Raw genomic sequence first — 14,742 nt, forward strand, 5'->3', positions numbered from 1 at the left:
CGAGTGCCATGTTGTGTACAACTCCTGCCCCTCCCCTACTGTGCGTAAAGAGCTTTTGTTTCCTGTGTGTAATGAACAGATCTCCCTGGCCTGTCCACCTGGCAGGCCCTGTGCTAGGCACTAGGGATGACACCTAAGCAAGACCCCAGTCCCTGCCCTCAGAGAGGGGGAGAGGTAAACCGTGAAAAAGACACTCGCCATCCAAGGTTGGGTCTCAGTGTTTTAAGTTAAAAAAACTTGGTCAGACCACAGGAGACAGGTTCATGCTGGACCAATTTCGTTAAGAGGTTAGTTTGGAAACCAGATGTCGGTTTGCTCATTTTAAGTGAGGTGTGTATTTCCAAGTTAACCAGATCTCCTGAACCTCCTATCCAGAACACTGCCTTCCTTTAGTCAAGGTACTTGGCAAATTAGCAATTAGTATTGTTAGTAAATTAGGAATGAAAAGATTCCTTGGTGAGCAGTGGAATTGGAGCAAAAAGAGTTGAATCGCAGTAATAGTTTGTGATCATGTTTGGGTCACAGATTCCTTTAAGAATTTGAGGAAAAGTTGGACCTTTTCCTAGGAAAAACACACCTGTATTAATTTTGGCAGATACTGTGAGGGGGGTGGTGAAGCTCGTCGCTTGACCCCTGGCCTCATTTCCCTCGGGCTAAGCCACATATTTGATAAACGATCCCTATTCCACTAAAGACTAGTTTGACTTATTTGAATAGCGCTTCACAATTTTTGTCAAACGTGCATATACCTGTACTATTATTTACTTTTTTCTTTAAATCAGCTCTTTTATTTAGATAAAAATTTTAGAAAACACTTTACTGCCATACATAAAAAGATAGCATTTAACTGCCTTAAAGAGAAAGCATTACAAAAATGAAAGTAAAACGATGTCACTAAATTTAAAATAATGAAATACAACTAAATCTAATTATTTTGATTATATTCATTCATATTATATTCATAATATATGAATAAATCTAATCATTCTACAACCGTTCATACCTGAAATGTGTGCCTCAAGGAGGAGACTAGGGTTTTATGACCAGTCGGCAGTAACGGGATATTCCACTGGTGGGATCCCTATAGTGCTCCAAACAGTGTTGCCAAGAACCCATTAGGGGCAAATGGGAAAAATCAGAGAAATGTAATGTTTTTTTTTTAATAATTTGTTTCTTACATTTACCAGCTTTTACCATGTATATATTTTTTCCTATTTATCTTGTTTATTGTCTGTCTTCCCCCACTAGAATACAAGCTCCTCAAAGGCAGGATTTTTTTTTTTTTTTGGTGAAGAAGATTGGCCCTGAGCTAACTTCTGTGCCCATCTTCCTCCATTTTGTATGTGGGACGCTGTCACAGCATGGCGTGATGAGCGGTGTAGGTCCGTGCCCAGGATCCGAACCCACAAACCCTGGGCTACTGAAGCAGAGTGCGTGAACTTAACCACTATGCCACCAGGCTGGCCCCAAATGTAATGTTTTTGCCTCTGAGCCCTGTGAATCAGACTCACTGTCATTGTAAGAGAATCTGTTCCTTAAACTGTTGAATAACAAAGGAAATGCTAGCTATGAAAAAATGTCTGTAATGCTGACTTGAACATCCTAGACACTAATCTCCTTGTGCTTTTAGTGACAGGAAACACTTAGAACCTCAATAGCTGTTTGAAGCAAAAACAGTTCTCAGGTTATGCACAACCTGATCTCTCTGAGTATTTGGATATGGGTCAGTCACAGGAGTATTGGGTGTAAAGCTGCCGTTTGTGCCTTTAGCCTTGCCGAGTGCCCAAGTGGACCTGTGCCACTCCTGGCCGAGTACAGGACCCCGGGATCTTATAGCAGCCTGGAGAACCGGGCTCAGGAGGTGTTTTCTGGGTATAGGCGCCACCTCGTGGGCAATACTTACAACTGCAGTGCTATCCTCTCCAAGAGGTGATAGGATAGACCCACCTTCTGGGGTCTGTCAAAGATGGTGTTATATACGACACAGCTGTACACCGGCAACCTCTGGCAGGCAATGCAGTGAGGGAACCAGGAGGCCAGAGTCACCTACCCGAAATCATTGAAAACAGACTCCAAAAAAACTTGTATACAAATGTTCACAGCACTACTATTCACATTGGCCGAAAGGTAGAAACAACCCAAATGTCCATCAACAGATGAATGGATAAACAAAATGTGAAAAAAAAATGTGGTTATACACATAATGGAATATTATCCAACCATAAAAAGGAATGAAACCCTGACACCTGCTACAACATGGATGAACCCTGAAAACATGCAAATTGAAGAAGCCAGACACAAAAGCCACATATTATATGATTCCACGTTTATGAAATGTCCAGAATAGGTAAATCCAGAGAGACAGAAAGTAGACTGGTGATTGCCAGGGGTTGGGGAGAAGGGGAAAGGGGGGTAACTACTTAATGAATACCGAGTTTCCTTTTGGGGTGATGAAAATGGTTTGGAACTAGCTAGAGATGATAGTCGCACAACATTGTGAATGTACTAAATGCCACTGAACTGTTCACTTTAAAAGGGTCAATTTTATGTAAATTTCACCTCAATTAAAAAAAATAAAGCAGCCAGGGTCACAGAGCTGTTTGGGGTAACTTGTGCAAGCTGTGTAACCTCTGGGCCTCCATTTCCTCACGATCCCTACAGTCATTTCCAGCTCTCAGCCGGCTATTTTGTGAAAGATAAAAGGGAGCTGATATTGATTGATTTATGTTGATTTTTATTAACCTTTTTTGAAAAGGAAATAAATACACATGGTAAAGAAACCTTTCAGTGAAATATAAATGTGGCTCCCAGTTTTGTGGCCCCAAGAAGAAATATTTATTGTGCGCCTGCTAAGTGCCAGGCGATGCTGATGCTGCTGGTCTGGAGGCCACACTTTGAGAACTACTGCCCTAGAAAAAATTACATTCGGTCGCTCTTTGATCCTTCCCCCTGGAAACCCTCATCTCCTTAATATGAGAGGGATCAAAACTTCCTTCAGAAAAATTCGTGTTTGTTTGCTTTTTACTTTTTATTTTAAAATTATTTCAAACTTACAGAAGTTTTAAGAATAGTACAACCATCTCTCATATACTCTTTTTTTTTCTTTCTTTAAATTTTTATTTATTTTTTTCCCCCCCAAAGCCCCAGTAGATAGTTGTATGTCATAGCTGCACAGCCTTCTAGTTGCTGTATGTGGGACGTGGCCTCAGCATGGCCGGAGAAGCGGTGCGTCGGTGCGCGCCCGGGATCCGAACCCGGGCCGCCAGCAGCAGAGCACGTGCACTTAACCGCTAAGCCACGGGGCCGGCCTCTCTCATATACTCTTTACCCGGATTCATCTATTTCACATTTTTCCCCATTTGCTCTATCATTCCTTCCTCCTCTTCTCACCTCCTATATATATTTTCTTTTTTGCTGGACCATCTATGAGTAGGTTGCAGGCATCATGCCCATTTACCTCTTAATACTTTATTGTAGTTGAACTTTTACCTTGGATATTCTCTTACATCACCACAGTTCACTTACCAAATTCAGGAAATTTAACTTGATACACATTGATACAATACTTGTGGGAGATTTTGACACTGGAAATATCTGAGCGACAGGATTATCCTGGGGAAGCAGGTGACACTTCCTGGTCCTACTCCGCTTCCTTGGAGACCCTCATACACTGGCTATGAACCAGGAAGAGGGCCCTCACCCAACCACGCCGGCACTCTCCTCTCAGGCTTCCATTGTCCAGAGCTGGGAGAAATACACTTGTTATTTATAAGCCACCCAGTCTCTGGGATTTTGTTATAGGAGCCCGCACGGACGAAGACAGTGCCCGATGTTCGCTCATTTCTGACTCTCACAGACTCCTCTCTCCAATCCCATTGCAGGGGTGGGATAAGGATAGCAGTTCTGTATATGACCTGGCAATAGTAATGATAATGATAACAATAGTAATGGTAATAATGATAATAATAATGATGGTTTATTTTTAAAGCTATATCAAAATGTCATGTACCTGTACATTTGAGGTAATCTCTGTGTCTCGCGTCTTAGCTGGAAAGTGAGACTCAGTTATCAAATGAGATATTATAATTCTTTGGGAATGGTGCCCTTTCAGAATCCCATTTTCCGTTTGGGCTTCAAAAGGCTACCAAGTGATGTTGTTGTTTAATGGGTATAGAGTTTCAGTTTTGCAAGATGAGAAGTTCTGGAGATTGGTTGTATAACAATGTGACTATGTTTAAAACTACTGAACTGTAGACTTAGGAATGGTTAAGATGGAAATTTTGTTATACATTTTTTACCACAATAAGAAAATAATTTTTTAAAAGGCTGCCAAGTCAGACATCTGAGAAGCTGTCCCAGGAGAGGGATGATGTTTCTGTGGCTCCCAAAGGGGAGACTTGAGCCAGTCAGCAAACAGGGAGGGAAGCACGCAGGAGTCCTCTTGCAGTGGGCAGCCCTGTGGGTGGGATGGTTCAGGCCAGGTCAAGGGAAGTGTCCCAGCGAGGCCTGAGGAGCGCCAGCAGGGATGTTGTGGAAATGCACAGCTGCACTGCGGGCACGGGGTTGGGCTTGATGATTGCTGGGGTCCCTTCCAACTCTGAGAGGCTGAAGGATTTGAGCTGAGTCAAGTTCAGCAAAGGCTAGAACTTTCCATTCACAGATTGTCCAATTTTACTATGATATATTTGAGGAACAGAAATATAGGTAAAAAAAGCCAGTGCATGCTCTCACACTATAAAAGAATATAACTGGATATGACCTTTCTGGTAGGAATCCACTGCTAAAAACATATCGAAGAAAACTACTGGACAAGCGTGCAAAGCCTGTTAGGAAAGGGCACTGTCTGTAACAGCAGGAAACGTCCAACAGCTTACATGTCCACTCAAGAAACCAGTGACCACTCGGAGGCATTCAGAGGGGTGTGACATCACTCTGAGCGTGAAGCAGAAGGGAGACGTTTGGGGAAGGGTGTGGACCAGGAAGCACAGGGAGGGACAGGAACGCTGCTCCCTTCTGCTTCTCTCTGCAGCCTTCTCCTCTCTGCAGACTGGTGTTCACCACGTTAACTGCCTCAGCCTGGACAACATGACCCACACTGGCTTCACGTTCCAGTCTCGATTCCCAGGAGCCTCCGATGGGAGGCCCAGCCCGGGTCAGACGTCCATTCCTGAGCCAGTCAGCTGTGGCTGGAGGACAGGGTCACGTGGAGCTCACGTGTAGACAGGCCCATCCCATCCCCTAAGCAGGGGCTGTTGGGTGATGGGCACCCTGAAGGTGTCTACACTCACTCCTCAGTGTAGTTCAGGACCGACTGGCAGCATCTGAATCACCAGGCAGCTTCTTAGCAATGCAGAATCCCAGGTTCCACTCCACACCCAATGAATCAGCATCTGGATTTTAATAAGGTCCTCAGGGGTTGGTATGTGCACTAAAGTCGGAGAGACACTGGTTTATCTCAAGAAAGGTCAGCTGGCTCCCATTTTCTTCCTTCCTTCCTTCCCTCCCTTTCCTTATTAAAACAGCTTTATTGAGATATAATTCACCTACCATACTATTCACCCATTTAAAGTGTACAATTCAGTTTTTTTTGGTACGTTCACGGAATTGTGCATCTATCACAACAGATTTTAGAACATGTTCATTGCTCTAAAAAGAAACCTGTACTCCTTGGCTGTCATCCCCTAATCCCATGCACTCCTCCCACCCCAGCCTCTGGCGATCACTAATCTACTTTCTCTCTAGGGATTTGCCTGTTCTGGACATTTCACATGAATGGAGTCATACAGTATGTGACCTTTTGTGTCTGTCTTCTTTCCCTTAGTGTAACGTTGTCAAGATTCGTGCGTGGTGCAGCGTGCTTCAATACCTCACTCCTTTTTATGGCTGAATACTATCCCATGATGTGGATATATCACGTTTCGTTTATCCATTCATCTGTTGTTTCCACTTTTTGGCTGTTATGAATCATGCTGCCAAGAACATTCCTGTACAAGCTTTTGTGTGGATACGTTTTCATTTCTTTTGGGTTAGACCTCCATTTTTGTAAAAGAAAGAAAAAATCACATAACAGAAACTCAGATGTGACTGGGCCCTACTTGGCAGCTTCTGATAGTGCCCAGTGCTAACCTTGAAACAGGACTCAGAATTTTAAATCCTTTCCAAAGCAAATAGATGCCTGAAAGCAAGCCTTATTGCAGATGTCAGGAGGGTCAAGGAGAGTGACACATCACCTGGGGCTCAGCCTGTCATCCCTGTCCTTCCCCACCCTCAGACATGCATCCTCTCCTCAAGAGCACCCCATTCCCCAGCCCAGGGGTTTCTGTTCCTTGTTCTTCCCTCCACAGCCCTCCTCCTCCTATCTCCCTCCACTCCCCTGCCCCATCCTTCCCTAATGCACAGCAAACCAGCCAGGGACAGTCTGCACTCTCTCACACACTCCCACCTTGTCAGCAAATCAGGAACCCTTCTTGGGGAACGGTGGTGGTTGTAAATGACAAATAATTTTCCTGCCACAAACAATTGTAGTTCCTGCTAGTCTGCACATCCTTGACTATCTCACATACAACAAACACACACATTTACAAGTGCCTATAAAAACTTCTGAAGAACACTAAATTGTGTGTCAATAATTAGACTTCACTTTCTCTTTCATACAATCCTTCATTAACTATTAATTACAATGAGAAGTATGGCCTTTATCCGGAATGTTTAGTAACTTCCTTTTTTTCACTTGTTCTACTATGAGTGTTTTTCATTTCAGTGCGTATAATAGGCCTCTCTCGTTCCTTTCAATGGCTACACTGTTAATGTATAAACAGATCATAAGCTATTGAAACAACCCCCTATTAATGGATGTTCAGATTATATTACTTTTATAACCAGCAAACACAATAGGGAGATTTTCACTTTGAAAAATCATAGTTAAAAAAAGAAAACACACTATCACAACAGAAAACCAGTATTCCAGTGGGTTTCTCACGGTGATTTCCAGTTCGTTCCTGGAACTTGCACATAACCTGGAGGCGGAGTCCCCCTGGAGTGTGCGGGTCATAGGGCCTCTGGGCGTCTGTTATTTCCGTAAAATGGAGCAAAGCATCTGTGTACTGCCTGATGATGTTCCCGAGTCTCTAACTGCCCCAAGGGATTCCAGGACTTGTCCCAGCCTGAGCACAGCTTGATGGCAACGGAGCACCAGCTATCCTGTGGATCTGATAACCCCACAGCTCTTCCGAGCACTGGATCCTAGAGCTTCTCGTCCATTCTTGCTCCAGCAAACGTGTAGCTCCTTTTACTCATTACAATATCTTGTATCATCAGGGCTGGTCCCTACTCCATGTCGCCTTTGGAATGGTACTCAGAGCTCATTTCCTTTAGGACACGGGGTATCCTACCCCCAGCCCCAAGTGTATTGCTTCCTCCTTTGAACTACTTTTGTACTTACTACACACTTCTACATATTGCTATATTATGCTGTATTCGATCTGCTTCCTTCCTTAGAGTGTGAAGCCTTTGATGGTAGAGCCCAACTCTGTATCCCTAGAGCAGATGCTCAGTGAATGTGTGTTAGAATAGCCCGAAGTGATATGTAAGAAATGGTACTGGGGCATTATTGCAGGACTGCGCTATTCTAAACTCAGGAAACGTGGGCCTGGGATATGGAGGTGTGGAAAACGGACTCTCAAGGTTGAAGAGGGTGACTAAGGGAGCATGAGAACCTTGCTAGTCGAAGGATGAGTCAGAGATCAGCAGCATCGACGTCACCTGGGCCCTTGTTAGAAATGCAGAAACTCAGACCCAGTAAACGCGAATCTGCATTTGAACAAGATCTGCTGGGAATCTGTCTGCATAGCAAGGTTCTGGAAGTGCTGCACTAGAAGAGGCATCGCCAGACCTTCAGACCAACTGATTTTATTCTCATCCTGAGGAGGTGATGTGACCCCCGAGGAAGGTGCAGTAGCACATTGCAGCGACCCTCACCTCAGCTATGGCAGTGGGTGCCCGGGAGGGAAATGTAGTGGCAAGAGAATAGGGTCTGTCCTCAGTTCTAGAGTTAACTGCCGCTTAGCCAGCTGAATGAGCCAGCCCATTGCTGGGCACACAGTAGGTCCTCAGTAAATATTTTTGGATGAATTACTAAAAATTGATTGAGTCTAGTTAACCTCTTAGTTTTCATTTCCTCATCTGTAAAATGGGGATCATGATAATCATGGTGCCCACCTCCGAGGGCTGTTAGGAGGTTAATGAGATAAGAGAGGTGAAAGTTACCGTAGAGGTGTTAGTTCCTATCATGGAGTAAAGCTTGGGTTCTGTGGAGTTTTTGGAAAGGAGATATGCTGTGATTCCCCCAAAGCTGGCTGTGGTTATAAGGTGCTATGTGGCAGGCAGGTAAATGCAAACTTGGTTTCAGAGAAGAGTACTGGAAAACTGTTAACCAAAGTGGCCTCTGGTGGGGAACTGTAGGAGATTTTCACTTTCTGAATTAACTCCTACATTGTTCAACTTTTAAAAAATAATGACATACACGATGCTTTTGAAATTGGACAAGAAACCTCACTAAAGGGAAAAAAAAATAGGAGGGGAAGGAGAAGGACTGCATGGTTTTCAACTGCTTTGTCGTCTCAAATCTTCAAAGGCTCCACTTGGAATGAGAGCTATCCCAAGCCACCAGGGGAAAACAGCGCGGACAGGCTTCCCTGGCAATTACTCAAGCAGATTACCGAAGATGTCAGGTGACGAAACATTTAAGACTCAGAAGTTCGCCACCCTTGTTCTAAGCACTTAGAAAATTCACCTACTAGCCTGGGTCTGTTAATACTTTAAACAGACTTTTAAGTTGTTATTAAATAATTCAGTTTAAAAAAGAAAGATCCTTTTGAGAGTAATGGGGTTATTTAAGCATCATATTGGGTTTTTTTTCTTATTTTTATTCTTATGTATAATTCACATAACATAAAATTGACTACTAACCTTTTTTTTTTATGGCGATGAAGATTGACTCTGAGCTAACATCTATTGCCAATCTTCCTCTTTTCACTTGAGGAAGATTATCGCTGAGCTAACATCTGTGTCCATCTTCCTCTATTTTGTATGTGGGACACCGCCACAGCACGGCTTGACGAGCGGCATGTAGGTCCCCACCCGGGATCCAAACCTGCGAACCCTGGGCTGCCAAAGAAGAGCACGTGAACTTCACTACACCACTGGGCCAGCCCCCACCACTCACCGGTTTAAAGTGTACAACTCAGTGGCATTTAGCACATCCACAATGTCGTGCAACTATTGCCTCAATCTAGTTCCAAGCCCTTCTCATCACACCACAAAGAAATTCTGCACCCATTAAGCAGTCGCTCCCCGTTCCCCTCTCCCCGGCCCCTGGCAGCCACCAGCCCGCTGCTTGTCTCTATGGGTCTGCCTGCTCTGGACATTTTTTTTTTAATAATTTTTATTTATTTATTTATTTTTCCCCAAAGCCCCAGTAGATAGTTGTATGTCATAGCTGCACATCCTTCTAGTTGCTGTATGTGGGACGCGGCCTCAGCATGGCTGGAGAAGCAGTGCGTCGGTGCGCGCCCGGGATCCGAACCCGGGCCGCCAGGAGCGGAGCGCGCGCACTTAACCGCTAAGCCACGGGGCCGGCCCTACTCTGGACATTTCATATGAATGGAATCATACAATATGTGGCTTTTGTGTCTGGCTTCTTTCACTGAGCATGTTTTCAAGGTTCATCCATTTTGTAGCATGAATCAGTACTTCACCCCTTTCTATGGTTGAATAATAGCCCATTATATGCATAGACCATATTTTGTTTATCCATTCACCTGTTGACGGCCATTTGGGTTGCTTCCAGCTTTTGGCTATTGTGAATAGTGCTGCTGTAAACATTTGTATACAAGTATTTGTTTGAATACCTATTTCAGTTCTTTGGGCTATATATCTAGGATGGAATTGCTGGATCATATGGTAATTCTACATTTAACTTTTTTTTTGTGAGGAAGATCAGCCCTGAGCTAACATCTATTGCCAATCCTCCTTTTTTTTTCCCCCCAAAGCCCCAGCAGATAGTTGTATGTCATAGCTGCACATCCTTCTAGTTGCTGTATGTGGGACGCGGCCTCAGCGTGGCTGGAGAAGCGGTGCGTCGGTGCGCGCCCGGGATCCGAACCTGGGCCGCCAGTAGCGGAGTGCGTGCACTTAACGGCTAAGCCACCGGGCCGGCCCTCCGTTTTTGTTTTTTAAGTATGGCAGCATCACATTGCTTCCACTGCCACCTCCCCAGCAAAAAATGGAGGAAACCTCCTCTTCTTAGGGCTCTGCCTTCTCTATTCATTGATTCCTTCAACAAATATTTATTAAGCAGTTGCAGTGGGCTGAGTGTTGAGGAGGTGACCAATAATACAGATAAAATTCTTTCCTTTGTTGAGATTATTTACAGGCTAGTGGGGGAGAGGACACTAAAGAATAAAAAAACGAGTATATAAATAAAAACTGTGATAAACACAAGGGAGTAAGTTATGAGAAAACAGGAATATCTGATCTAGACTGGGGACAAGGATTAGGCATCGTCTTTCTGATAAAACGGTATTTAGAATGTGCTTGAAGAATGTGTAGAAATTGGCTGTGTGTGTGTGCTGGGAAGGGAGAGTAAGTTTCTGAGTAGACGGAAAGCATATGCAGATGAGAGTGAATAAGTTGAGCTGCCAGACTCAGAGTACTTGATGGCAGGGACCCTGTCTCTTCTTCATCTCTGCATCTCTATTATGTAGCACAGTGCCTGGCACAGAGAGGTGCTTGATAAATTCTTACTGAATGGATGAATGAATCCAAGGCAACTTCTATTTCCTAACTGTTATGGATAATGTCAATTCAAGTCATTTAGACACTTTCTTCCGAAGTTCACTGCTGGGGCCGGCCCTGTGGCTTAGCGGTTAAGTGCACGCGCTCTGCTACTGGCGGCCCGGGTTCGGATCTGGGGTGCGCACCAACACACCGCTTCTTCGGCCATGTTGAGGCCGCGGCCCACACACAGCAACTAGAAGGATGTGCAACTATGACATACAACTATCTGCTGGGGCTTTGGGGAAAAAAAAAAGGAGGAGGATTGGCAATAGATGTTAGCTCAGAGCCGATCTTCCTTAGCAAAGAGAGGAGGATTAGCATGGATGTTAGCTCAGGGCTGATCTTCCTCACACACAAAAAAACAAAAAAACAAAGTTCACTGCTGGATCACTGTTCTTATTTGTATTAGGTAGCACAGGCAAAGCTGCTATAACAAAAAGACTCAAATATGTAAAAGCTCAATAAAATACAGGTTTATTTTTTTTTCTCATATAACAGTCCTGGGTGTAAGATTAGGTCGATGGGGCAGAGTTCTCCTCCAGTAATGTTCCATCTTGAGGCCTTGCATTCACCAGAAGCTGGTCATCATCTTCCAACTGGCAGAGTAAATAAGACTACCTGCTGACGGATTTTCTGGGCCAAGCCAGGAAACTATGCACATCTCTTCTGCACACTTTCCACTGGGGAGAGCATAGGCACATAGCCACACCTACTTTAAGGGGGCTGAGGAATGTACAGTAGGCATATAGCCAACAAAGAGGACAACTATGTCTGCACCACAATATATATCCAGTTACTTATTTGACTTATCTTTTGGTCTATGGCACAAGAACCTGAAATTAACCTGGATGGAAAAAGAACTCTGGATTCCCCCCAACCCTCATCCTCATCAATGTTTGATTCACTGAATGACACCACCACTCATCCAATTGCTTAAATTAAGCCAGAAACCTTGAAGTTATTCTCGATTCATTTCTTATTCTCACCTTCCTTCAGGAAGTTGAATCCTTCAGGAAGTCCTGTCAACTCTACCTCCAAAACATATCATAAATCCATCTACTCTCTCTCTATTGCCACCTCCTCAGTTCAAACATCATCATAATTTCTCATCTGGATTATTCCAATAGCCTCTTAATAGCTCTCCATGTCTCCACTCTTGCTTGCCCATATTTCATTCTCTATACAGCAGTGATCTTTTAAAATATAACTTTGATCACATCACTCTTCAGTGATGGCTTAGAATAAAATCCAAAGTCCTTACCATGACCCCTAAGGGTGTATATGATACAGCCCTGCCCACCTCTCCAACCTCCTCCTTTATCACTCTCTCTTCCTTCTCACTCTGCTCCAGCTACAATGACCTTCTTGCTGCTCCTGGAACACATTCAGCTTATTTCCACCTTAAGACTTTTGCACTTGCTGTTCCAAATGCCCAGAAATCTCTTCGAATTTCCAATAGACCGCTCCTTCTCATTCCTCAGAGGTCTCAGCTTCAATGTTACCTCCTGGGAGACCTTCCCTGATCATCTAATGGAAAAAAGTCCCCTCATCCAGTTACTCTCTTACCTCAGCATCTTGTTTCACTTTCTTCTCAGCATCTACAAACTCTGTTTTTCCCTGTTTATTTTCTGCTTCCCTTTCCTGAAAGTAAGATCCATGAGCAGGTACCGTGTCTAGTTCCTAGTGTTTCCTCAGTGTCGAGAAGGCCTGGCACATACTGGTGCCCAGTAAACAAGTGAATGAATGAAGAACCACCAAGAAGTGATCAGCCCAAAGCCCCCGCAAGGCAGGCTGTTGGTGCAGAGTAAGAAGCACAACCCTGGGTTCCGATTCCGCCTTGACCACTTCTCAGCTGCGCGCAAGCGAGCTGGGCTCTCGGAGCCTCAGTTACCTAATCTGTAACGGGGGATAAGAACATACTCACCTCACAGAGCCAAATGCCTACTTTGTAAAGAAAGGAACTGATGGAGGATAAGAGCTTCACATAAAATTAACGCTCCGTATTCATAACCATTAGCGCTATTATTATACATAATTCTGTTCTCTTACTGCAGGACCCTCCCGGGGCCTGTTTCCTTTTCTCTATCACGCGCTGACAGCCCCAGCTCCCTCCCGCAGAGTGTTTCCGGCGGCATCAATCTCCTCTTCCGCTCGGGGAGGAAAAAAAGGAGCGCGAGCGCTCGCGCAACCAGTTCCTGGAGCCCGGCGGAGATCTCTAAAGGCCCCGCCCCGCCGGGCCCACCCCGTGACGTCATCGGCGCGGCGCCAGCGCTGCGTAGGGCCCCGCGGGCCTGTCCTGGGCGTGGCGCACCTTGGGGAGGCCCTGGCGGGCGCCTGCAAATCAACTGCGTGGTTCGGGGGCGGCTCGGAAACCCCAGCGGACGGCGGCGAGGGTCGCGTGGAGCCGTGGGGGCACGGAGTCGGGCTGCAGGAGGGGCGGCCCCGAGCTCAGGCGGGGCACAGCGCCGGCGGGCGGGCGGCTGGCGGGGCTGCCCGGCGCGGGTGTCCCGGCGATGTGTGGCGCTGAAGCGGCAGCGGGCTCGGCCTCGGCTTCGCGGCGGTGCCGGCGGCGGAGGCGGAGGCGCAGGCTCCTCCTCAGGACCTGGCGAGCCAGGGCCTAATAGGCGGCCCCGCGAGGCCCCTGCAGAGCGCCCCGGACCGGGGCCCTCCCCGCCTCGCCCTGCCCCGGGAGCCTGCCTCCCCGGCCGGGGATGAGGCCGGGAGGCGGCCGCGCGGGGCCCAGCACAAAGGCTCTCCGGGGGCCGCCGCCGCCGCCAGCCTAAAGCCACCCGCTGAAGCCGAGCCGGCTCCGGGGCCCTCATCCCCGCCGGTCCCCGGGGGCGGCCACTGCCCGTCTTCCCGAGGCCCAGGGGCCCGAGCGCCGAGCCCCTTGCTCCCTCGGCCGCGGTGGGACCGGGCAGCTGCGCAGCCTCCGCCGCTCCCGGCCGTAGGGGCCTTTCGGAGCATGTCGGAGGAGAGCGACATGGAGAAAGCCATCAAGGTAAGGGGGAGATGCCCCCTTCCTCCCCGCTTTGTCCCTGTGGCATTCCTCTCGGCTCCAGCCTCAGAAAGCGCAGAGAACTTCAGTGAGATTCCAGCGACTCCCGGGTTTCGGTCTTCCCCGGATTCCGCGGACTGCGTTGTACAGCCCTGGGGCGAAGGGTCTGTGTAGGGAGGGATGTTCGAATCGCTCGTACTTCCCTGGTTAAAGCGAGAGGTGCTTGCGCTTAGCTAGAAGGGAAGGTGAGTGGCGTTGAGGTACTTGATGTGAGTGGGACGGAGAGGGCCCTAGTACTCGACTTTGGATCACTGCCCAAGTGCCGCCAGCATTTGCTTCCGGATGATCTGCTGCAACAGCACTGGGATAGTTGGACTTTACCCGTCGCTCCCCATTTGTTTGAAACTAGCCTGGAAATCTGCAGTTTCAGGAGGTGGTTCGCCTTCTTACAAAACCTCCTTTGGCAAATAGGTGGTTCTCACTTTTCCTGTGTTCCCCTTCCCTTTTCCTCTTTCCGCTTCCCTCTCCCAGGGAGCATTGAGTTTAGGAACAGCTAACTGTGTCCTGTGATTTACTGCTCTGTTAACCAAAAGAAAAGCAAATATGTGTGTTCCAAAATGATCTAAATAAAATGACAAGTTTCTAAAACCTGTTTTTCACTCCTTTTTTAACAGGCATACTTTGAGGCGCCAAGGCACTAAATCAAAGTTATCTAGGTGTAGCTAGGAAATCAGAATCTTATATAAATTGAACACTGAAGTTTAAAGTTTGATATGCATTATTTAGTTATTTTGCAGTGTTAGTCAACTCAGTGCATTTCAGAATTTCATTTTCTCTTGAGGGACAGGCATCCATTGGCAACTTGGGGTTATTTTCCTCTTCAAGACACAATCACTATTACCAGTAAC

The 14,742-nt window shown here is 46.4% G+C and overlaps 1 protein-coding gene across 5 annotated transcripts in view; it reads left to right on the top strand.

Annotated features, from left to right (window-relative positions):
- Nucleotides 1–13,207: 13,207 nt before the first annotated feature.
- The window catches only part of MAPKAPK5 (MAPK activated protein kinase 5), a 42,617-nt gene continuing 41,082 nt past the window's right edge, over nucleotides 13,208–14,742 (top strand). For 2 of the 5 annotated variants that reach the window (XM_058531437.1, XM_058531438.1), the window contains exon 1: nucleotides 13,209–13,837. In XM_058531437.1, the coding sequence (XP_058387420.1) occupies nucleotides 13,802–13,837 (36 nt within the window). In that variant the 5' untranslated portion in view covers nucleotides 13,209–13,801. Of the gene's footprint in view, nucleotides 13,838–14,742 lie in introns of all 5 variants that reach the window. The other 3 variants (XM_058531435.1, XM_058531436.1, XM_058531439.1) reach the window with 2 other exon arrangements.

This window comes from Diceros bicornis, chromosome 35 (assembly GCF_020826845.1).
Source record: "Diceros bicornis minor isolate mBicDic1 chromosome 35, mDicBic1.mat.cur, whole genome shotgun sequence".
Classification (NCBI taxonomy): domain Eukaryota; kingdom Metazoa; phylum Chordata; class Mammalia; order Perissodactyla; family Rhinocerotidae; genus Diceros; species Diceros bicornis.